Source organism: Anolis carolinensis, chromosome 1, assembly GCF_035594765.1.
Source record: "Anolis carolinensis isolate JA03-04 chromosome 1, rAnoCar3.1.pri, whole genome shotgun sequence".
Classification (NCBI taxonomy): domain Eukaryota; kingdom Metazoa; phylum Chordata; class Lepidosauria; order Squamata; family Dactyloidae; genus Anolis; species Anolis carolinensis.
Window position 1 is genome coordinate 356,815,387 of NC_085841.1, and position 24,723 is coordinate 356,840,109.

Sequence of the window (24,723 nt, forward strand, 5' to 3'; positions counted from 1 at the left end):
CACTAACTATGTTGAGTTCAATCTGTAGTTTATTGAAGCAATTAACTAGAACTTATTAAAGCAAGCTGGTTCTTGGCTAGATGGTCAAATATAATCACAAACGCTATACTTTAAAATTGAAAACCAATTAATTTCTTCCTTTGGCCGACAATCTAATTTACTGTTATGTCTAAACCAGAGCACAATTTACCTTTTCTGTACTAGAATAACACAGCTTTCTATAAGACTGCGCAAAGATGCCAACCCACAACCTTTAAGTGAACAGGAAGAAATATAAACCACATGTTCATTTGGAACCTCCCCTTTTTTATTCAGATTATATTAACCAAGAAAGAAAACAAAAACTGGAAACAATGATACTGGCATCAGGTTTCAAAAGGTGAAGTAGTAAAAATATTTTGGGTGCATACAAAATTGCAAAACAATAATTTAATAAGCAGCAGGAAGGCTAAAACACACTCTTCCCTTTAATTAACACAATTAAAGTAAAGAGTTTTCAACCAAATAATAAATTATTACATTTTTACATTTAGAAAATACTAAAGCCTCTATATGCATTTACTGAAGGCACAGAAGGATGAAGAAATCCGCTCTGCAACACACAAATCTAGACTGCATCAATACTCAGTTCCTCAAATATGATCTCTACTTTGAGATGCTTTTGTGATTTCCTAAAACAAAGGCAGACACAGGCATTTCACAGTATGGTCCTAAGCTATTCTGCTTGTCCTGCCCATTGGCTGAAGAGGCATTTTGATTACTCTCTTCCAATTCACACATGTTTTCTCTGGATGATTTCTTAAGTCCTCTTCTTCTTAGTGGGTACAAAGCCTGGAAATGGAAACATAAAAAGCCATCAACATCCAAGAATTGAGTACACTGCAAGAAAAAGAGGGTCTGAACAAGATGGCACTATTTTGCACAAAGCAAAACTAAAAAGGATAGCTGGATACACTTACCCTATATACCAAGCATGGGCAAATTTCAGCCCGCCAGTAGGCTGTTAGGAATTGTGGGAGTTGCAGTCTAAAACACCTGGAGGGCTGAAGTTTGCTTATGCCTGTTATATACTAGTGTATAAATTTATGCATGGGTCATATCAAAATTCATAATTTTGTCCCCCAAACCTGCCCTCGACATACAGGAAGTCAACTTGTACCCGAGCATATATGGCATCTAGCTTATATTATGTCCAATTTAATACCTATTGAAAGATTATGGAAGCAACAACCACCTCTCACTATTTCTTCCTAAGACAAAAGATTTCCCCTAAACATGAGGAAAACTTCTAGATGGTAAGAGCTGTTTGATGGTAGAATATGTCTCCTTGTCTGGAGTTTTTAAGCAGAGGCTAGGTGGCCTTCTGTCGGGACTGCTTTGATTGTGTGTTACTGCAAGGCTGGGTGGCCCTTGCGGTCTCATTCACCTCTATTATTCTCCAATGGATATAGAGGCATCCTACCAATGCTCCCATAATTAGCGTATTATCTTCATATATGTATGTGTGTGTGTGTGTGTGTGTGTATAGAGAGAGAGAAGGGGGGGGAGTACAATTTCTTAGAGGAGAGGAATGTTGAAAGACAGAGGAGGAGATCCCATTATACAATGTCCAATAAACTTTTCCACATATGATATTGTTGGAGATAGCAACCTTCTCAAGCCTTCTCTATCTAATGTATTGCCCGTTTATAATGTGTTGTTGATTTCCTGAAGTGTATGCCCTTTTTGGTTTGCAGCTTTCTTAGCTCTATGTACTTGAGGCAGTGGGAGGGGCTGCGGATCATGTGACTGGTGCAGTGACGGTTTAGAATGAACTTTAAAAGGATGACAGTTGAGGAATGCCAGTTGAGGCTTGAATCTGTTTGAGTACATAAGCCAGTGTTAGAAGTTAGAAATGACAGTTGAGGCTTGGGTCTGTTTGAGCACAGAAGCCAGTGTTAGAAGTTAGAAGTCAGTTGAGGCTTGGAAGTAGACTGTTATAAAAGAGAGCTGTACATAGCAATATAGTTTTAAAGAGACTGTTAAAGACTTTCTAAAGCTTAACCAGACAAGAAATGTACCTGTATATTAAAATGCATGAAATTGTGAGTAAAACAAACACGTTATTTAAAAAAAAATATTTGATGGCTGCGAGCCTGGAATAGGAAAAAGACATTTACGCACCCAGTGATCTTTCACAACCCAATAAATTAAAGGAACACTCTTGAAACTCTGCTACCCAATGCGTTATGATCCTACCAGGTCATAATCCAATAGTCCAACAGATATAGATGTAGGACAGTTTACACATCCTCCTTGTGCGGAAAAAACCACACAGGCACATAGCCGGGGGGGGGGGGTGTTTAAGGGTTAAATGCCAGCCCCCCCCCCCCCCCCAAATGTGTCAGGTTAAAAAAATCCTGGTTTATGCATGAATTTTAACTGGTTAACCAATTCATGAGTAAACCATTTCAGAGGGGAGGGACCCTTATAGCCCCGCCCCCCAAGCTACAGGCGTCAACTATCACATCACATCAAAGTATGAACACAGTGAATTACACCTCCTCTCCCACATCTTCTAATTTAAAACACCATGCACATGGTTGTTGCTCAGCCATTTCTTCATAAATTAATCCTTTTAAAAATATCTGGACTTTGGATGTTACATATATAGATATGTGTGTGTGTGTGTGTAGTTACATACATTAACAACTTACAATGTAAGCAAAACTCAAAATAATAAGCATTTTACAGACACATAACCCCACCACTAAGGCCTGAACAAGTATCATTTCCTTTGACATAAATGTGTAAGTCAACCAGTAAATAAATGTCATGTCCAAAATTTCTGACCAACCAGGTTGTATTGTTTTTCCTTATCCCTCTCTAAAATATATTTAACGAACACTGACAAACATGAATCGATTTCTGATCTTTTAATTTTCCCACTGAACACCCTGATTTCCACCGATAGTCATTTAAGGCTATGTTCCATACCTCCCCATACCATGACTCCAGAGTAAGATTGGTTACTATCTTCCAATTCCTTCCAATTCTAAGTCTCGCCACTGTGGGTAAAATAATCACCAGTTCTTTCTTTTTGGCACAAAGGATGGTGTTCTTGATAGAAAAGATTACCATTCTCAAATCAACAAACTTCACATGGTAGGAGACTAGTGAGACACAAACCAGTAATCTTTGGAGGAGGAGAGATTTCTAACGAAGAAGGACCCATCTGTCTGGACAGTAATTCCCTTCCATTTCCCTGATCAATAACAGTCTCCAACATACCCTCACTACTGGAACTGTCCATTATTTCTTCTTTCTTTTCTTCTTCTGTCTCATCCTCAGACATGCTCTCGGTACTTTGTTCCACTGTAGGTTGCAACATGGGACACAAACCAGTAAGCTTTGGATGAGGGGGTGGGGATTTTTAATAAAGAAGGGACCCATCTGTCTGGAAAGTAATTCCCTCCCCTTTCCCTGATCCATAACAGCCTCCAACATACATTCACTACTGGAATTGTCAGTTTTTTCTTCTTCCTCTTCTCCTTCTGCATCATCCTCTGTTATCACAGACATGCTCGGACTCCTGACGTTTTGCTCCCCTGTAGGTTGCAATATGGGACACAAACCAGTTATCTTTGGAGAAGGGGATTTCCAACAAAGAAGGGACCCATCTGATTGGAAAGTAATTCCCTCCCCTTTCCCTGATCCATAACAGTCTCCAACATACCCTCATTACTGGAATGGGCAGCTATTTCTTCTTCCTCTTCTCTTTCTGCATCATCCTCTGCTATCGTAGGCATGCTCAGACTCTTGACACTTTGCTCCCTTGTAGGTTGCAACATGGCTACAAAATAAGTTAAATTAAAGAGTTATTCTTCCTCATTCATTGCCATACCCAGGTCCTTGCTGGTCAATTTGACAGGATATTCTCCCACCATTGGCCACCCATATAGTTTTTGGGTGTTTAATAGGTATTCCTCTGCATGGCATTAATTTATATCTTCAGTTACATGGAGAAGGAGTTTATTTTTTGTTAATAATAGTTTGTATAAGCCCAAATTCTACTGTTAGTCCTAACTAGAGATGGGAATGCCTGGGGGGAAAATGGAATTTTTTTTTCCAAGCCATGTTTTCCAGAAAAATGGGGGGGGGGGGGGGAGTGTGTAGAAACAAAAAGTCCCAAAGTATGTTGTCGAAGGATTCCCCCAGGCCGAAAGCAACCAGGCTTTGAAGCTGAAAGGCCATTAAATGCTAATCAAGGTGGCCAATTGCAACATTCACACTTGCCTCATACAGACAAAAGTTCTTTCTCTCACCCTATAAATACCAAAAATATATAAAACCTCACTAGCCTAGTTTCCAACAGACCTCACAACCTCTGAGGATGCCTGCCATAGATGTGGGTGAAAAGTCAGGAAAGAATGCTTCTGGAACATGGCCATACAGCCCAGAAAACTCAAACCAACTCAGTCTCAGAAATCTTTCATTAAGATCTTCATGTTATATAGTTTGAATACCATGTCATAGATATAGTAGTTTCTACACATAGTTTCTACACACTTTTCAATTTTTCTGGGTTTTTTCCCCAAGCCTTCCCATCTCTAGGCAAATTACTAAATCATTGGGATGTATTTTATTATATATTTTCTTATTTAATTTATATTCCCCCATCATAGGACCCTATATGTGGAGCTTGTTTCCACAAGGTACCAAATCCACGTGAACAAATTTTATTCGAATCGGAGGGAAAAAACATGCTAAGTACATGCATTATTTTGCTTTAAAATGCAATCTCCCAAACCCTGTACTGAAGTCACTTGATACATTTTGATAGTTTCGATCTGTGCATAATCTTCTACTCCTAGCCAACCATGTGCCACCACATATAACATTTTTTTGGGGGATTTGGTATCTTTTGGAAACAAACTTTTCATATGTTGACTTGGTTAATTAGGACCCTACATAACTTACAGCTTTATGTGTTAAAACGAACACCATAAATTGGGACTTGGAAGGAAAGTGTCACTCAATGGAGACAGTAGGAAATTCCCCTATGAAGCTACCTACCTCTCCTTTGTAGAAGGGTTTCTACCATCCGCATTGGTTGTACTCTTTGTCTGGCTCTTTTAGTTCTAGGTGATCTTGTTTTCCCTTGATCTGATCGCGGTACAGAAGATTCTAATATAACTTGACGGTGACGTCTTGACTTGGAAGCCTTAAAAATGAAACAGGCAACAATAGAAACAAGTCCTAAGTAGTATATACACTCCTTAGTAGTATATACACTGGCAATCAAACACTGTTGTAAAAATGTATAACTATTATCTTTAAATACTTACTGAAGCAACTGCAGAGTATGATCTCAATTTAATGTCAGTTAATGCTCTGGCTCTTTCAGATCCCTGGGAAAGGAAAAGACAGCACTAAAATTAAAAGCATACCTCAGTTAACATAAGACTGCCAGAAATATTTTTAAAACATGCAACAGCACTGTGTAATCCAGATAGTTTTAATTATGAATTAGCTAACTTCTGTTTTGTGTACTTTAATATATATTTTATGGAAATATGTTTTAATATGTGTATTCTATGGAGTGTTTTTAAATAATTGTGTGTTTTGATCATGTTTTTTAGCAATACTGTAACCTGCCTCAAGCTGTGAGGATTTGGTAAGAAAATTATTATTACTATTATTGGAAAAATGGTGAAAGAGGGCTGGAGAAACACAGACGTTTGGCCTAAGGTTGTTTTCCAAGACTCTTCCTGCAGAACAAAACCAGAGACTGCATAAAAGATCTTTTATGCTAGGCTCTATTATCATCATACTGCATTTCTCTCACAATTAAGATTCAAGGTTTACAGAATCAAAAAGAATACAGCTAAAACAGAGTGAAGATTAAAACAGAATTAAATTATTCTATTCATTCTATTCATTGTTATAATCATATAACATTCACTACAAAGTAACCCTATATTGAACTACACTAATGTCGTGCGCCACAAGATGCCCCTAATTACAGACATCACAGTAAGCAAATGTTCTTACTTCTAACACTTTCGAAGAAGCTTCTTTTCCTGCTGTCTCTTCTTTACCCATAGTAACCGAGGATGACACCTAAAAGATACAAAAGTATTACCATAAAAGCCAACTACGCACAGGTCTTGGTCTAGAGACACCTCTGCTCATTCCCAAACAACCATCTGATTCAACATTGTATAATCTATACAAAAATACATATTTAATACTTCAAGGGGGGAATAAAATTAGAGGCGAACCATAGATATATTCATTTCAGTTGAAGGAATCAATCACTGTGACCTCATTTCTTAATGCATATGCCCCACAGGTCTCTAGAACACAATTCATGTCATGTATGAACCAGAGTTGTGCAGCCTAGATACATAAAGCATTTTCTATTACAGTCCCATTGCAAAATTTCAGCATTTTTCTTCAAAATCATGGAAATGGCTAGTTCTGAGCAAACATCTGGTTTTGTGGTCATTATGGTACAGCCACTGCTGGAAACAGCACTGCTTTCCTTGTGTTGTTGGATTTTTAATGCTTTGTTTTGTGCTGTTTACTTACCTGAGAGATAAGTCTTTGGGGTAAAGGAGATTAGACATACAAGTAACTGATTTTGACTTCCAAGGAGAAAGGGCTTTCGAGTCATCTATATAACATCAATCAAAGCACAAGTGAACTGAGATGACCTACCAGCTTATTCTTCTGCCACTGTCGATATTCTAAAATGATACTCTTGAAATTGTTTGGGAATTCATCTTTGATCAAATCAATAGCCTTGTCTGGTTGGGATTGGTCTCGGGAGATCAGACACTTCATTTTTTGATAGTGGTCATGAATGTTCGTCATTTCCTTAAAGTGAAGAATATATATGTGTTTCTGTTAGACAGGACAGCTGTTGCAACTCTAGAACAACTCTAAAGCATTTTTCCAATTTGTGACAATCACTGCAGGTAAAACTGAACATCCTTTAATTAAAAAATTAGTAAGAATCAAGACACTTGTCATCCATCATTCCTGTTTACATGACTTTCATACAAATACTAATACTGATAACGTCTGGGCCTCCTGAATCTTACTGATAGCACAGGTAGAGCAGACACACCAAATAACTGTTTCATAGTGATTTAACATTTATTTAAATCTGATTGATTCAACAAATCTATTTTAATTAGGACTACCAAAGGGATTGAAACCAACATATCTAGTTTTCACCCCGACATAGTGCTGGATTTATACGTTACAGGAAAAAAATTACACTGTGAGACAGGATCTTGACGTAGGACAGTGACAATGTGTAATGGTGAAAATATTACTTTTTGAAAAGCTCATAGTAAAGGAGAGGCAAGATAACTAAGTAAGAGGAACAACATTAAACCCCACTGCAATAAATCCCACAGCAGCTGCTGGGAATTCTTCTTGTTCACAACTGTTTGATATCCTTGGCTGTTGTAAGTTTCCTGTTTATGGGTTTATCTGGATTATTGACCTTTGGAGTGGCTTGTTTTCCATGTCTTTGACTCTCCCTTGTGCTCTGGTTATTCTGGCAATTGGCTTTTCAGGGTGGATTTTGGAATGGTTGAGCGAGCCTCCCTTCAACACTGGTAAACTCCCTTGATATCTCCTATAACTTGTCTCTTTAGTCACTCGCTTTTAGGCACAGGACAAAGGCTTTGAATGGACTAACTTGTGTAAAAACATGAGGGAGAGACATTTTTGTAATAAGGTATACATGAGATTGGCTTTTTCTAGGGCTGACTGATACTGACCTGTGAAAAATAGGAAGTAAAATTTTCTATTCTCTGTAAATACTGATAAAGCATACAATATTAAGGACACGTCTGTGCAAGCCAACGTACTAAAAGATGAGGATAAAGCAACAGTATTGTCAAAATTATTCCCTTGCTATAGCTGGTACAATAATTATACATGCAATTTATTTATTTATTTACAACATTTATACCCCACCCTTCTCACCCGAGGGGACTCAGGGCGGCTTACAAAACCACAAATCAACACCTGTTAACAAGGCAAATCAACAAATACCTTAGGATAAAAAAAGCCATCATATAACAGCAGTGATGCAAAAGTAAGATGATAATGGTACCTCTAAGAATTCTTCTGGGTTCAGCATGGCAACTCTGTCAGTTGGATCACTGAATTCAGTTATCAGCTCAACTTTCTCACGCACATACTTTTTTGTCCTAAATGAAAGCTAAAAGGAGGGTCACAGCAGGACCAAACAAACAGGAAAAGCTGAATATCCAAATGCAAGCACTTAATGAAATCCCATCAACATTCACAGCTTTTATTACTTTTATTACATAAGAACCATTTTGACAAAGTATGCACTACTTTTCTCTAAAGCCTAACCAAGTAAATACGCCCTTAGACTATACAACCTGATAAAGTCATACAATGCTATTTTACTAGGTTCCTAAAGAATGAAAACAGACAAAATGCTTTTTTTTAGTTACAAAGATAATCATTGCATGCCAATGAACCCTTTAAGATAACACTTCATTTTACACCATTTTATATTTTAATTAAATAATAATCTATCATACTCTACCACCTTTCTCATTGTTTTAAAGCAAGGGTTTGTCAAAGTGCAATCATACGCCACATGCAATCCCGAAGGGCTGTTCCTGCCCACAGGGATAAAAAAAAATTTTCTTAAAAAAAAAAATTGGCCCCAAATACTCCAAAATGTCCACTAGGGTGCATTTTTATCACATTTTGCAGGTGCTCAACATTTTGGGCCCAGGAGTGACCTCTTTTTTGCCCAAAACATAGTGAAAATTCCCCTATTGTGCATTTGAGGCCTTTTGGGGAAAAAACCTTTTTCCAAATTTTTGTGAGAGCAGGTGCAGCCCCATAAGTCTTTTGAAAGCTAATGGAGCTCCCTAACCTTCCAAAGTTGCCCACCCCTGCTTCAACGTTACTCTTCCGCTGATCCTAGGGACTGTTGACTCAAACTTAGGATAACAAAGACCTACAAGGTTGCTGTGAGTCTTTCAGGCTGTATGACCATGCTACAGGAGGTTTCTCTCCTAACATTTCACTCACATCTGTGGCAAGCATCCTCAGAGGTTGTGAGGTATCCTGAGGTACATCCTCAGAGGTTGTAAAGACCTACAGCTCTCAGGTCACAATGCTGATATCAGTTCTCAATAGATATCAGGAGCTACCAATGTACTTCTCAATGAGGAGAGGAACCCTCAACCCAAAATAGGACAAAAAACTGTTCACTTTCAAAGCAGGCCCTGAATCTTTCAAACAAAAACTGTAAACCACAAAGCTAGTGTTTTCCTTCCATCTTTTGTATTCATACCTTCTAGCTGAGCACTTACTTCCAACATCTGTAGCTTATATAATAAGAACACTAAAGCATTTTTTCAATTCCTGAAAAGCAAGTGATCCCATTCATTCATTATAGCATAAATAAAGAAGGAATGGAACCCATTTTTTTCTTATTTGCAAATGCCTCCCTCATCTTTTTTTCCTCCAGCTGAATTGCAGAGTCATGTAATACAATGGAGATATTTACAAGCAAGAATGAATTGGGAAAGAAGAAACAAATACTCAGTAATGATCCCCTACCCCATGTACTAGATGGACATATTTGATTATGGAGGGTAGGTGCCAGAGTATTAGAACATCAAGACATTAAGACAGAATTCCAGATCAAGAAAAGCTAACAGTGCTCTCCACAAGTAAAAATTCTAAGCAGATTCATCAACTCACAAATGTTGGCATTGCCGTGAAATAGAATGCTTTGTTTTTACGAAGCTTCCCGAGTATATAAGCTGCATCATAATGCTGTGCCTCTAACAGCTCCTGCTGGAATTTCATGACCTCTGACCAATCTTTGAGGGCAATCCTGATCTGAAATAATAAAAAAAAAACAATTTCTTAACACTTAAATCAGAAACATTACCTAAGCACAATTCTCATATGAAAAACTCACATTTCTGAATGTTGTTCAAATCACTTCCAACTTAGTCAACCCTGAGGCAAATCTATTATGGATTTTCTTGTTTTTTTGCATCTGCCTTCCTCTGAGCTTGAGAAAGTGTGACTTGCCCAAGGTCACTCAGTGGGCTTCATGCCTGAGTAGGGATTTGAACCCTGATCTCCAGGTCCAGAGTACAATGACCAGGAGTTAAACATATGATTCCTTGGCTCATAACTCACATTCTCATCTACTCGATCATACCTCCTTTCGTTTAAACTGTTATGGTTATTGCTTATCTAGTCCAACTGCAAAAGGAGGTTACCAGTAACAGCAAAAGGTGGAAAGCAAACAGGTGGAAGCATAACTTACCTTCTGCTTAGGCTGACACAACTGTGTATTGTACAATCCATACAGAATATAGAGGGCACCAACCCGGATCTGGAAAGTGTAAGGAGGCAAGAAGAACGTCCATACCAAAGCTAAAGCCTCTTTTGTAAATTCAATCTGCTCTGGGGTCCTTATTTTACCACTAGACAAAAGAGAAATTTGTACATGAGAGATTACAATCAACCCATGTTATTACAGACAGACACAAAACGAGTCATTAAAATCCATCAGAAAATACAAACACTTTTTATTTATAATGAGACAGGCTAAGGAGGATCCCAGCATCCCTCACCATCAGCTATATTCAAAGCTGCAGTCAAGCAACATCTGGAGGGCTACAAATTGCTCCTCCCGTGCCCCCAGTCACACACAACAGAAGGGATAGAAAAGGAAGGTGAAATAGTAGACTCATCATAAGCAATTATCTAGACAAGAATCAAATCCCACTCCTCATTTTCCAGGAAGCCTGTATAATTGTCTTTGTAACTAATATTTTGCATGTTCAGTTTGTACAGAAGGGGAGTGGATACAGAGCAAATACAACTAAGGTATGAAATAAGAAATAAATTCAGAAGTGGGCAGAACATAAATTGAGATCTTAGCATAGTTTGCTGCAAATCAAGACTTTGACATCCCAGTTGTCTAAAAACAGAAGAAAAATTCCCTTTTCACAAACTACACTGCTAAACTGAAAAAAGCTGTGATTTACTTAAGTCATTCTGTGTTTCTATGGAAAAGCTGTGAACACAGATCATTCTTGGCCCTGAGGGCAAGTTCCAGGTTTCTGCATGTCTTCAAGTCATTTCTGCAGACCTTAAGGCAGTCATGGGCAAACTTGGGCCTTCCAGCTGTTTTGGACTTCAACTCCCACAATTCCTAACAGCCTACCAGCTCTTAGGAATTGTGGGAGTAAAAGTCCAAAACACCTGGAGGGCCCAAGTTTGCACATGTCTGTCTTAAGGTAAACCTATCAGTTTTCTTGCCAGGATTTGTCCAGAAAGAGTTTGACACTGCCTTCCTCTTAGGCTGAGAGAGAGTGACTTGCCCAACATCACTTGGTGGGTTGCAGAGATTTGAACCCTAGTCTCCAAAATCCCGACGTTCACACACACCATACGTATACCTTTTGCACCAGCAGAATGAATGCAGCCTGACACTACTTTTGCTGCCATGGCTCAGTGCTGTGGCATCAAAGGGAAATTTAGTTTTCTGAGGGACCAGCAGTCTTTTGGCAAAGAAAGCTAAATATTTTGTACAACCACAATTGTCACAATTCCATAGCACTGAGCCATGGCAGTTAAACTGTTGTCAGACTCAGAAAATGAAAAATTACCTTCATAACTTCAACACTTTTGATGACTCTTGTGAACATAAACATTGTTTTACATACCATTTTTTAAAAGCATGATGCATAAAATTGCTTTCAAGCTGTATGTAAGGTACAGTAGATTTCACTTATCCAACATTCTGGATTATCCAATGCATTTTTGTAGTTAATGTTTTCAATACATCGTGATATTTTGGTGCTAAATTCGTAAATACAGTAAGTACTATGTAACATTACTGCGTACTGAACTACTTTTTCTGTCAAATTTGTTGTATAACATGATGTTTTGGTGCTTAATCTGTAAAATCATAACCTAATTTGATGTTTAATAGGCTTTTCCTTAATCCCTCCTTATTATCCAAGATATTCGCTTATCCAAGCTTCTGCTGGCCTGTTTAGCTTGGATAAGTGAGACTCTACTGTAACACTCCTAGCTCCAAGCATTTTAGATAAGAACTCAATCTGTAACAAAATGAACAAAGAAAACTACAAACTGAAGAAGGTGAGGAAAGATGTGGGGAAGATGCACAAACTTATGTTCAAGGTGTTGTCAAAGGCTTTCATGGCCAGCAATCACTGGGTTGCTGTGAGTTTTTCAGGTTGGATGGCCATGTTCCAGTAGCATTCTCTCCTGATGTTTCACCTGCATCTGTGGCAAGTCCATGACACCATGGGCTGAAGCTTGCCCATGCCTGTGGTAGACGCTGCTGGATTGCAATTCCCATCTGGTCTACTTTAATGATAGGTTCTGCAGCCCACTCTGAAAAGCCCAAAGCAACCACTCTTGAGTGCATCTACACTGCAGAGTTAATGCACTTTCATACCACTTTAACTGCCATGGCTCACGGCTATGGAAGCATGGAAGGTATAACTTGGCAAGGCCTTGAGCCTTCTCTGCCAAAAAGGGCCCAAGATTCCATAATACTGAGCCATGGCGGTTGAAGTGGAATGAAACTGCGTTAATTCTACAGTGTAGACGCACTCGTGAGGTATTTCAAGGGAAGGGAAAGGAGGAGACCCACTAAAAAATGGTGTGGAAGCGGTGCTGCCTCCATAAAGTGGCAAAGTCTTCGAAGCGGACGCTCTCGGCCTCCTGGAAGTGCTTCAGGAGCGCCTCGCAGTCGGTCGCCAGCCCCGGCCAGCTAGCCATGGCGTGCAAATGTGCCTGCTTCTGCCTCAGAGCCCTTGGAAGTCCGAAGTGCGCATGCGTAACGCAGCCGGCCAATGATTGGCGATCAGGTTGTACGCGCTACACACATATACACACACTTCACTCGAACTGCGCCTGCGCGAAAGAGATACCAGATTAAGCTCCTCCCATACATACACTTTGCCCGGACGTGCGCATGCGCATCTCAAGCTAGCCTCGCCCCTCTCGTCGCCCAGCCTCGGCGTTGAGACTTCTGTCAACATGTACCATGAGCGGTTTTGACCAATCCAAGGCTTTGCCTGTCTGCTCGCTCCGCCCCCTTATTTTATTTCTTAAAGAGGCCGCGCTCTTTAGGCTGCCCCAGTATTAAATGCAGAGAAGGAAAGGAATGGGTTGCCTTGCCATGCCATGTTCCAGTAGCATTCTCTCCTGGCGTTTCGCCCACATGTATGGTAGGCATTGTGAGGTCTGTTGGAAACTAGGAAAGTGGGGTTTATATATCTGTGGAACAATGTCCAGGGTGGGAGAAAGAACCCATGTCTGTTGGAGGCAAGTGTGAATGTTGTAATTGGCCACCGTGATTAGCATTGAATCCCCCAGGCAGGAAGCAGCCAGGCTTTGAAGCTGCAAGGCTATTCAATGCTAATCAAGGTGATTAAATGCAACATTTACACTTGCCTCCAACAGACAAGTTCTTTCTCCCACCCTGAACATTGTTCCACAGATATATAAACCCCACTTTCCTAGTGTATCTTATATATGTATCTTAGTAAACAAGATATGCCAAACGTGTAGATATATCTTAGTAAACAAGATATGCCAAACGTGTATATGTATCTTAGTAAACAAGATATGCCGAATGTGTATATGTATCTTAGTAAACAAGATATGCCGAATGTGTATATGTATCTTAGCAAACAAGATATGCCGAACATGTATATCTTAGTAAACAAGATATGCCGAACGTGTAGATGTATCTTAGTAAACAAGATATGCCAAACGTGTATATGTATCCTAGTAAACAAGATATGCCGAACATGTATATCTTAGTAAACAAAATATGCCGAATATGTATATGTATCTTAGTAAACAAGATATGCCGAATGTGTAGATGTATGTAAACAAAATATGCCGAATGTGTAGATGTATCTTAGTAAACAAGATACGCCGCCCTGAGTCCCCGTATTGGGTGAGAAGGGCGGGGTAGAAATGCTGTAATAAATAAATAAAATAAATCTGCTGAATGTGTATGTGTATCTGTTGCCTGGCAGGAATACATTATCAAAGCCCTCCTGACAGAAGGCCATCCAACCGATTTCAAAACTTCCAGAAGAGATGTAACACCATACCGTGCAGCAGCATATTCCATTGTCAAACAGCTCTACCATAAGGAAGTACAGTAGAGTCTCACTTATCCAAGCTAAACGGGCCGGCAGAAGCTTGGATAAGCTAATATCTTGGATAATAAGGAGGGATTAAGGAAAAGCCTATGAAACATCAAATTAGGTTATGATTTTACAAATTAAGCGCCAAAACATCATGTTACACAACAAATTTGACAGAAAAAGTAGTTCAATACGCAGTAATGTTATGTTGTAATTACTGTATTTACGAATTTAGCACCAAAATATCATGATATATTGAAAACATTGACTACAAAAATGGCTTGGATAATCCAGAAGCTTGGATAAGCAAGGCTTGGATAAGTGAGACTCTACTGTACTTCCCAATGTTTACATGGGATTTCTTTTCCTGCAATTTGAATGCATAGTTCTGTGAGTTGTTAGAATAACAAAAAATAACCTTGCCCTCTCTTCAATGTGACATCTTTTCAAATATTTAAATATGGCTATCATGTCCCTTCTCAGGCTTCTTTTCTCCAAGCTAAACATACACAGCTCCCTAAGCTGCTCCTCATAGGACTTTGCTTCCAAACCTTTCATCATTTTCGTTGTCCTTTGGACATGTTCCAGGCTGTCAATATTCTTCTTGAATTGCCCAGAACGAGACACAATTGTTAATCCTGGTGCGATCTCGCCAAAACTGAATTTGTAGTCGATGTTTTTATACAGGGTGTTTGAAAAAGAACTCCCTAGTTTTAAGTATAAATTAATGGGAACTAGGGACTTCTTTTTCAAATACCCTGTACAAGCACTACTCAGAGGTGGTTTTGCCTGTTCCTTTTTTTCTAAAATGCAGCCAGGTATTCATTGGCTAAACTCCCATCCAAGCACTCTCCAAGGCTGGCCCTGCCTAGCTTCCAAGATCAGACAGGATCAGATCTGGCACCTTTAGCGTGTAAATGGGACTAAATCCTGAGCAAGCGATTATGTCTGGTCTCCCCATCCCTGGCAGCAACATGCTAAAACACACGTAGGAGGTTATCCAAGCAAGGCAGCCTCTTTGGTGATGCAGAGACGAAGAGGCGGAGACAGTTCCATCTTGGGTGCAGAACCGCACGTAGCGTGGGCTCCGGCTGATCTGACTGGCCAAAACGTCCCACTTATTTGCATGTCCCTCCTGCATCCAACAGAAGCATCCTCAGTCCCAAACTGAGAGAGAGGCACAACTGGACACAACGTTCTGACAGAAAGCAGCATGACAGATGGCATGGCTAGGAGGAGAGACTTCTACATTTGCCGAAAGAACTAGTTCTCTTTCTCCATCACTGGTAAGTATTCACACCTTACTGTCAGGGCCTGGAAATGAGTTTTTAAAATTTTTTGCAGGGTAATTGAACACTGAACCACTTCTGTGCATTTTAAGTTGTGAAGAAAGACAAGACTTTCAAAAACTTATCTCCAGCCAGTAGGAACAGTGGCTGTGTTGACTGTGTTTTGGAAATTATGGTCCAAAAAGTGACGTTTCCAGACTTCTTTATACCACGATCTACATTTATGGGACACAGGCATGTATAGGCATATTAATGGTTTTAGATTATTATATTTGTCTTTAACAATTCTATACTTAATTGTAATGTTTATATGTTGTAGATTTGTAACTGTATATTGTTTTTTAGTGTTAGCCACTTTGATTCTCCTTTAGGGAAGGAAAGCAGAATATTGATATTAGCATTAATAATAATCCATAGCTATTTTTCTTAATAACTAAATTAAATCTCCATGTTCAGAAGCAGTCAACCTCAGAATATTACTTTGCTAAAGAAGACTGTTCTCTCCTTTGGCTATTCTGGGGAAAGTTTACTTATGCTGTCAGTTATGAACACTTTTTAAATAATATCTTAAAAGACTGTGTTGTCGAAGGCTTTCATGGCCGGGATCATAGGGTTGTTGTATGTCTTTCGGGCTGTGTGGCCATGTTCCAGAAGTATTCTCTCCTGACGTTTCGCCCACATCTATGGCAGGCAACCTCACAACCTCTGAGGATGCCTGCCATAGATGTGGGCAAAACGTCAGGAAAGAATACTTCTGGAACATGGCCACACAGCCCGAAAGACATACAACAACCCTCTTAAAAGACTTTTCAAAATGTGGCTGATTGTGTTGGAAGCAAAGTGCTAAACAAGATCTGGTCAGTCTCAAATTATTGGAGCAATTTGCATTGGACCTTACAGTGCAAGGGGTTCCCTGCTGCAGATCTTATCCATCTTTCACCATTTCTCTACATAGACATCAATCTTTTTGTGTCCTGTCAGTTTGAAAGAGTTCCTTTTTGGGATTGTAATACGGCTATGCTGGCTGGAGGAGTCTCAAAACTGTAATCCAAAAGTAACGTTTCCAAGATCTGGTGCATGGCAGGAGCACAACTAAGGATATTCAAGCTGTCTACCATTTCTAAACCTGTCTTGTAGAATTAGGTTAACTGTATTCTCAATATGGTGATCAAAATTAAAGAGCATACTTCTAGATAATTTGTCCTTTTATATTAATTGAACTTTCTACATAGACTTATAGGAATACAGACCTTGAAGCGTTTAGGACAAAAGGAGTTAACACAAAAGAACAAGAAACCAAAAGCTTGAGCTACGAAAGTAAAAAAATTACTTTAGTTTTCTAAATAAGTTGGGAAAAGGCATATTACACTAAATCATTTCTGATGTGGGCACACGTGTTCCACTCTCTTTTTAATACTTTGATAGCATCTGTCATGACCTGTATTTAGGTTTTCTTTATGGAGTATGGGAATGTTGATGTGTCATGCCACAATTTGTATCTATAAATCCCTTACTTACCAATTTCCATTTTAAAAGAATCAGTAATACAATTTTTAAATAGGGGTGTATTTATTGCGCCTAAGCCAATGGGGAGATTCATATCACCGGTAAATGCGTTTTCTAATACGAAGTGTTTAAACTTCTACAATATGTAGCTTCTTAAGACTCTCAGTGTTTTCCCCCTTAAAAACAGCCACCCTGATTATTTTCTATGTGACCATGAAGGTTTTCCAGGTCTTTGGATAGTGTCCACTATGATAGCTGCCTGAACACATTTTAGTGATATAGACAACATTGTTCTTTTGACCCGATTATAATAGTTTTAGTGTGCAATGTTGTGTTGCCTGTGTATACCTAGCATCTATGTGTTCTTCACGCTAAATGTCAGCTGTGTAGAAGACAGCATCTCAAGCTATATTGGTGACTTACTGATCAAGCTACATTCACCATGTGGAACTACCACCAAGTGGACGAAGATTCCAACTTAGCAACTGTTGTGCAAGAACCATCCCCAAAACAGTAGTAACTAGACTCGCAGCCTCAATACAAAATTATCTTCATCCAAAATACCCCAACCCTTACTTTTAAAAACATCTCCCTTCACATATTTAAATGAAAATATAGTTTCCAGTGCTTTCAACAATCCCCGCTCATACATTTTTTTTTGTCGTCCACCCATGGTCTTCACACTGCTGTACAGAACTCTACTGTGTTAGAGCTAACCAAGTTTCACATTACTCGATTCTAGAATTAACTTTTGTGCCATGTCTGAAATAACATTAAAAGAAATGGGTGCCACACTTTCATCTGTACAATGTGTTAACACACAAATGCGTTTTTCCAAACTAGAAATGGATGGGTTATTTCTTGCATCATCGTTTATTAATGTGGAAATTTCTCAAGCAATATTTGGTTAGTGGAAAGATTTCTCTCATCATGCAGGTAATAAAATGGCAAACCTTTCCATCGCAGCGAAGCAACTTCTGTATGTACTGAAAAAGTGGAGAAATATTTATCTGAATAGTAGTGTACATGGTGAAATAATGTAGCAGAGAATTCTGCTTTCAAATATTCCCTTAAGGCAGCAGTCAATATAACAGAAAAACGGTATACAATAAATGAAATTATATCAATGACACCAAGTGTTGGTCAGTGCCAAATACTCAGCTCTTGCTTTACTAGGAATATTCCAGTTCATACTAAAATATATCGCTGGGTAACATATGGACTAGTAATATTTTTGTATTGTGGGCCAGAGAAAATGACAACAAAGTTTTACATGTGTCGTGCCATGATGCCAATATATATGTTGTTTTATGGTAAAACAAATGAACAGGTAGTTGATTGTGTACTGTGTAGACCACTGTCAACACTATTTACTTGTGATTGTTAGTCTAGCTCATTTAGTGATCTTACAGCTGGTTTTGGTGCTGAGACAGAGACAATTAAATCAGTTGTCCTATCTTGTTAACGCTGCAATACTAAGCACATTTATATAGAAGTAAGCCTCACTCAATTCCATGGAGCCTACTACTTGATAGACACAGGCAAGACTTCACTGTGAAAATAGTGTTTCTTCTCCTGAAAACTGGGTTTTTCAAATTCCTCCAATTTCCTAGGTCAAGTACATATATATTAAAACAGTATTATCACATAGCCCTGTTGTCAATAGTGCATCATAGAGGAAAACCTTAAGATGGCACTGCAGACTTGAGCTGACAGCTCACACAATGATTTCTAATGAAAACTCAATGCAGAGATTAGAAATTCATGGTTCATCTGCAGACGGAACACTTTGTTGCAGGCCTAGTCCACGTATAGTTTATTGATGTAATAAAACAATACAGTTAGTGTTAGATCCAACCACAGAAAAAAAGGGGGAAAGAATGGGATAATTATTATACAGCACGTAGAAGGAAAATAAGATGTTTTGTGACAAGTTCTCTAAATAAAAAAGGTTCCTAAAATACATTCAGCATTACTGAAATCTATGATTAACAAAACAAAACTGAAACACGTGGATGTTAATAGCAACAAGGTGCATAAAATGCAAAACATCAAATATTACCAAGCAACTCAGTGATGAAACTAGGCAACTCTGCTAACAAGGCAGGATGTTTTATGATTTGCTTGAATTATCATCGCTACCAAACATTGGGAAGTTGGGACATTTAGATTCCGTTATTAGGTATACAATATTAGCAGGAACTTCCACAGCTATAGGCAGGGGAGAATTCTCTCTGAACAAACAAAGCAACTGATACATCATTAAAAACACTCTCTTCCCTTTAAAGAGAATTTATCCACATAAATAACATTGAAAAGAGCCCTCCTGGATTAGACCAAAGGTCTATCTAGTCCAGCCAGATGCTTCTAGGAAGCCCACAAGCAGGGCATGGAATCAACAGTTGCTCCCTATTGTTTCCCTCCCAGCAAACTGGTATTCAGAGGTACACTGCCTCCAAACATGGAGGATCAATCTAGCTATCATTAACACATAGCCCTATCCTCCCTGTCTAACCTTTTTAAAAGCTATACAAGCCAGTGGCTTTCACCACATTGTGGCAGTGAATTAATGCATGGTGTGAAGAACTGCGTTTTGTGTGTGCATCTTGAAACCAACTTTATTGAGAGACCTCAAGTATTGTAAAGGGAGAAAAATGTACTCTGCTTTCTCCAGAGCTATTCCAAACTTTATAAACATCCCTTGCCCCGTCATCATTTCCCCCCTAGAGTAGAAAGCCCCACATATTGCTTCCTAACACCTCAAAATCAAACCTTTCTTTTTTCCCCTACCTACCCAAACTGGGCATTAACACAGCACTTGAGAACTTTCCTGTAATATGTGACAAGAAAGCATTGATCCAAAATTTCTACATGATTTCACAGGCAATCAACATAAAACAAGAACAAAAAGGGGGGCAATGTCCTTGAAAACTAACCTTCTAAATGCAGAATATATTGCATGAGGAACTGCTGGCATTTTGTACTTATTTTATTAAGAAAATAGATTGTGCGATTGTGGCTACAAATGCACTGCTGCAAAGCCATGTTTCTTCTTTTTCTAAAAACAAGTAAAAGTAAGTAAAAAAATCCTTAATATCATAGAGCGACAGAGCACAAGGTGCCTTCAACTGGAGGAGAGAAGGCTGAGACAGTTTTACTGTGGCGGTGTATCATCTGATAAGAAATTTTTCTCAGTGACAAACTCCTGGTCAAAATAAAAAATAAATACTTCTTTTAAAAAAGGTGCCTATTCAAAGCTGCCATTGCAAGCGCGTGCTAAACGTACTGGACTTTGTTTATGTACCAAAAATTGCACCATTAGCTGAGAAACTGTCATCAAAAAAGAAAAAAATAGCTAACTTTCTTTAAGTAAAAGACCGTCCAACGTAGAAAGGGGATCAGAACCAAACTAACTGAATTAGTGCAGTATTTGTAGCCAGGCTTCTAAAATCAGATATAGAAAATATAAATAGACTGCTTTTAGGTGGTAAGTCACCAGTGTCCAAGAAAACAGAACAACTGTGAAGGGTTCAGGGCAGAGGGAGCTCAGTTGACTTGATCCAGGGCTTTGAGCAACTCTTCTCCTTGTAGCAGGTTTCTGTTGCCCTGTATGGGAGCGTTCACTTCACAGTCATAGCTGGTAAGTTGCGGAAGTCCCTTCTCATCCATTGACTGCCCTAGGAGTTTACTTGCTATATCTAAAAGAAGGGAAAGAGCATATTATCTACTTTATAATACATCATTAAAAAAAAAAAACTATGACCAATGCCTCCTGTCAATCCATAGGAAACAGACCAAGGTAGATTTCCAGTTATCAGGATTGCAGATGACCAAATAATAATTATAAAAAATGCTAAATATATCATGTAATGGAAAAACAAACAGGCATATCATACACAGGTGCAGAATTAAGCTTTTCAAAGCACAGAATCTATGTAGAATTTTTAAATTTTATTTTTTAAAAAAGTCCTGTTGACTTTTAACCAAAAAATACACTGTTTGGTTTTAATTTCATATTTTCACACTCTCCCTTTATCTTATCTCATCAACAGCAGTCTCTCCTCCCACCCCAATATATCGCTTCTTTATCCTCTGCTATGGATTTTAAATTAAGATAGTTAATACATTTTCTACATTGGCAGGAAAATTGTCCTAGATTGGGGATTTCCAAACTCTGGTCCTCCAGTTGTTTGAAATTCAGCTTCCAGAATTCCTGATAGTTGGCCAGCTGGGTCTTCTGGGAGTGGAGGATCAAATGTTAGGAACCACTATACTAGATGAAGCATGGAGCCCTTCTAACTTTTATCATTTTAAACATATAGTTTGGTTCAGATTCCCAAAATCTGGATCACAAAAAGTATACTGACTTGTTGCTCCTTTCTTCAATGTACACATAGCTTTGGTTCACCTTCAGGATCCCTTCCTTTAGACAGGGGCCTTGATCCCACAATTAAAGACTCCTGAAGGTACTGTTTATTGCATTCACTTCAGTATTTGGGGCGGGAGGAGGCTGTGAACCTCTGGGTGAAATCTACTTAAGCAGAAAAGAGTACCTGGCTTATCTCTCTTTATAAGCAATATTGGATTATGCTGATTACATGGAAGAATGCAAAGACACTAACCTGAGGGTAATAAAATGACCGTCTTCTCTGCCACCTCACTCTGCCCATTGGGTTTACATCCTTTTACACGTTTCCAAGCCAGTGATACATTTGTTCCAGGAGTTGCAGACTGCGCCAATAATGTGCCCTTTAAACACACAGCATCAACAGCCAGTTCATTTAATGTAATCAGAGGAACCTTACAGAAATATCCTATTTTATTATTTTTCCCGATGTTTCGCCTGTATCTGTGGCTGCATCTTCAAAAGATCCTGCTAGAAAACGGCCATACTTCCTAAAAACCACACAACACCCCAGTGATTCCGGCCATGAAAGCCTTCAACAATAAATTTCCCTCACATATTTCCAACAGTCTAAGCTAACTGTGGACACGTAACTGTGTCCATTTGTCTCACTAGACCAGTGGTTCTCAACCTGAAGTCCTCAGATGTTTTTGGCCTTCAACTCCTAGAAATCTTAACAGTTGGTAAACTGACTGGGATTTTGGGGAGTTATAGACCAAAAACATCTTGGGACCCCAGATTGAGAACCACCGCACTAGATAAATTCATATTTTGTGGAATACAATTTTCTCTAAAAATATTTTTACAGCATCAGATATTGATATTGAACTCAACTGCTTAGAAATGGATTCAAAACTCACTGAAGTTTATTATCCAAATTAATCTCTTCTCCAAGATTGTTTGAGGGCATATGAAAATTTTGAGCATTCTACATGTGTTACACTTCTGATAAAATCTCTAGTCATTATTTAATATTTCTGTTCTATTCCCTCCTGCAGGTTCATGGCAAACAATAGTGGTTTAAATCAAATGTAAAGTTGATGAAAATGCTAGAAGTGTTGCTGCGTCAGGGAGGATTGTAACCATTCCAGAACTGTAGAATGGAAATGATCATATTTGAAGACAGTTATATATTACAAACATACATCTGTTTTGCTAAACTGCTCACTTTGATGGAAAATTTCATGGAGGATGGTGCCCTAAATCTAATGTTGTTGTGTATTAACAACTTGACCCCATCTCAAAAACAGTACCCTAAAAAGATACATCCCTGTTAATTAAAGTGGGTGGGGTTTGAGAGAAAATCTTTGAAAACTTACAATTCCCACTGCTTGGAAAAGTAAGCCATCCTGCTCCATCTTCCGCTTCCTCTGAATATTATGTAGAGCTATTATCTTTGGGTTGATGTCTTCATTTGCTGCAGTTGATCTACTGAAGAAAAAATACCAAACTATTAATCGCACTCCCCTCTTGATTACCTTTTCATGTTAAAGTCAAAAGCATGTGTATCATGATTCAGATATAAATAAATTCCAAACTGTTGCTTGTACAAATACTGGTTTACATTCAGAGACCCCTGTTATGTATGGAGCAGCATTAAGAGTGTCCTTCCTTATAGCTGAACTCTAAGTAATAAACTACACTTCAACAAAATCAGAACAGATAAGTCTGATCTCTATGTTATGTATCTGTTGTTAAAATGCACCATTTCAAACAGCAAATGGTGATTTGAAACTCTTTCTCCACATAGCATACCTAGTTACCAATATAACCTAACTACTGTACCTATACCTATAATCAGGCATGTAGCTGCCGGGGGGGGGGGGGGGGCTTCAGGGGCTTCAGCCCCCACCCCGAAATTCTCAGAGTGGTCTGCAAGAAGGCCTTACATTTATTATTTAAACTGATATGTTTATTCATATCATGATCTGATCACCATGCTCAATACATCCCATATGCATGGGGGTACAAAAGGTTTGCTAGGGTAGATCCTCTCCCACCCAGACCCCCGAAGCACCCCCCGAATCAAAATCCTGGCTACTGGCCTGCCTATAATCTAACTAGCATACTGAGGAAGACTGTACAGTAGATTATTAATGGAAGTTAAATTTCCATTTTTCTATTTCAGCTTGAATTTGCACCCTATTTGAGAATTCTTGGGTGAAGGTTCTTCACTTGGAGCAGAGTAACTACAACTTTATGCAAGGTACCACTAGGAAGAGAGGCCAGTGCTTCCAGGCAAACATAAATTTAGCTACAGCAGAGATCGTCCTGACACCAGCTAACCTGAACATTACCACATGTTATAGGACTTTTTTTTTTGCTTATACCATGGATTCCATTACTAAGTAATTACTGGCATAAGATCAACAGCTACAACATAACAAAGATCCAGGAAAGACCAGAACCCAGTCATTTTCATTTTGCAGTTCTAGAGAAGTGAACAGGCTGATCCCTACTTATGTCTTGTGTTAGGTTTGTTTTTTCCTAAATTACAGGGCATTAACATTTACTCTAAATCCCTAGTTCTTGTTGTGTGTCTCCTTTGTTAGCAGAATTGGTCCAAAGTGGGTTTGTCCTTGCCATCCTGTATATGAGAAAGTGTGACTTGCTCATGGCCGAGAGGGAATTTGAACTGTGGTCTCCCAGTAGCTAGTCCAACACTCCAAACCATTACACCATGCTGGCTCATTCCTTGCAACGTGGCTTATTCAATCATTAAATCATTCATTGTGAGCATCTGAACATTTTGGATTTACCCACACTGTGAATCAGATATCTTCGATAATTTAATCTACAGTTAATACAGTAATCAAATACCTAGATCACTCAGAAACTACAATCAGCATTATGAAGAAACTGCGGTAACATGATTGAGCAACCTAACTGGTAAAAGCCAGAGAAATATCAAGGCATGTGGAAGACCAAAGGTTTGCATCAACCCATCATATGTTCTACTACTTTTGTCTGTTCCACCTGACAGAAAGGATGATAAGATATCCAGGTGAGCCTGTTTTCCTCCAGTTCGTGCACTTACATATATGATTATGGATTATATAAAACTAGCCAAAATAATCTCTTGGAATTGAGTTTACAACATTGTGTTGCTCCTGTTGACAATATAAAGGTTGTGCTGGCTCCCTACAAAACACTTGTATTCAATCCCACAACCAAGGCTACATACTTCTTCCCTCTCTAGAATAAGTGTACCATGAAGATGACTGAGCATCAAACTATATATTACTATTCTGTTTCACTAGGTTACATCCAGACAGAGGCAGTGAGCAACCACAGCCAGTGTTCCTAA

At 38.8% G+C, this 24,723-nt stretch overlaps 2 protein-coding genes, 1 long non-coding RNA gene and 1 other non-coding gene across 5 annotated transcripts in view; 1 reads left to right on the plus strand and 3 right to left on the minus strand.

Moving 5' to 3' along the window:
- Positions 1–285: 285 nt before the first annotated feature.
- On the minus strand, positions 286–12,960 carry snapc1 (small nuclear RNA activating complex polypeptide 1). The gene is made up of 12 exons (XM_003214276.4): positions 12,704–12,960; positions 10,337–10,496; positions 9,757–9,897; positions 8,117–8,224; positions 6,703–6,861; positions 6,034–6,102; positions 5,328–5,390; positions 5,056–5,203; positions 3,716–3,832; positions 3,489–3,587; positions 3,271–3,354; positions 286–831 (listed from the first exon to the last, which is right to left on the minus strand). Exons 1-12 carry the CDS (start codon positions 12,829–12,831, stop codon positions 800–802), a joined length of 1,308 nt encoding a protein of 435 aa, XP_003214324.2. The 5' UTR covers positions 12,832–12,960; the 3' UTR covers positions 286–799.
- Positions 12,961–14,892: 1,932 nt separating this feature from the next.
- On the minus strand, positions 14,893–14,985 carry mir5455 (microRNA mir-5455). Its single transcript, NR_130056.1, has one exon. It is a non-coding gene; the product is annotated as a microRNA mir-5455 (primary transcript).
- On the plus strand, positions 14,955–23,079 carry LOC134295595 (uncharacterized). The gene is made up of 2 exons (XR_010002224.1): positions 14,955–15,502; positions 22,415–23,079. It is a non-coding gene; the product is annotated as an uncharacterized LOC134295595 (long non-coding RNA).
- The window catches only part of hif1a (hypoxia inducible factor 1 subunit alpha), a 63,482-nt gene continuing 57,558 nt past the window's right edge, over positions 18,800–24,723 (minus strand). Inside the window, exons 13-15 of one of the 2 annotated variants that reach the window (XM_008123569.3) lie at positions 22,736–22,844; positions 21,634–21,760; positions 18,800–20,709 (exon numbers count right to left, since the gene is read on the minus strand). In XM_008123569.3, the coding sequence (XP_008121776.1) occupies positions 20,558–20,709; positions 21,634–21,760; positions 22,736–22,844 (388 nt within the window). In that variant the 3' untranslated portion in view covers positions 18,800–20,557. Of the gene's footprint in view, positions 20,710–21,633; positions 21,761–22,735; positions 22,848–24,723 lie in introns of both variants that reach the window. The other variant, XM_008123046.3, reaches the window with a different exon arrangement.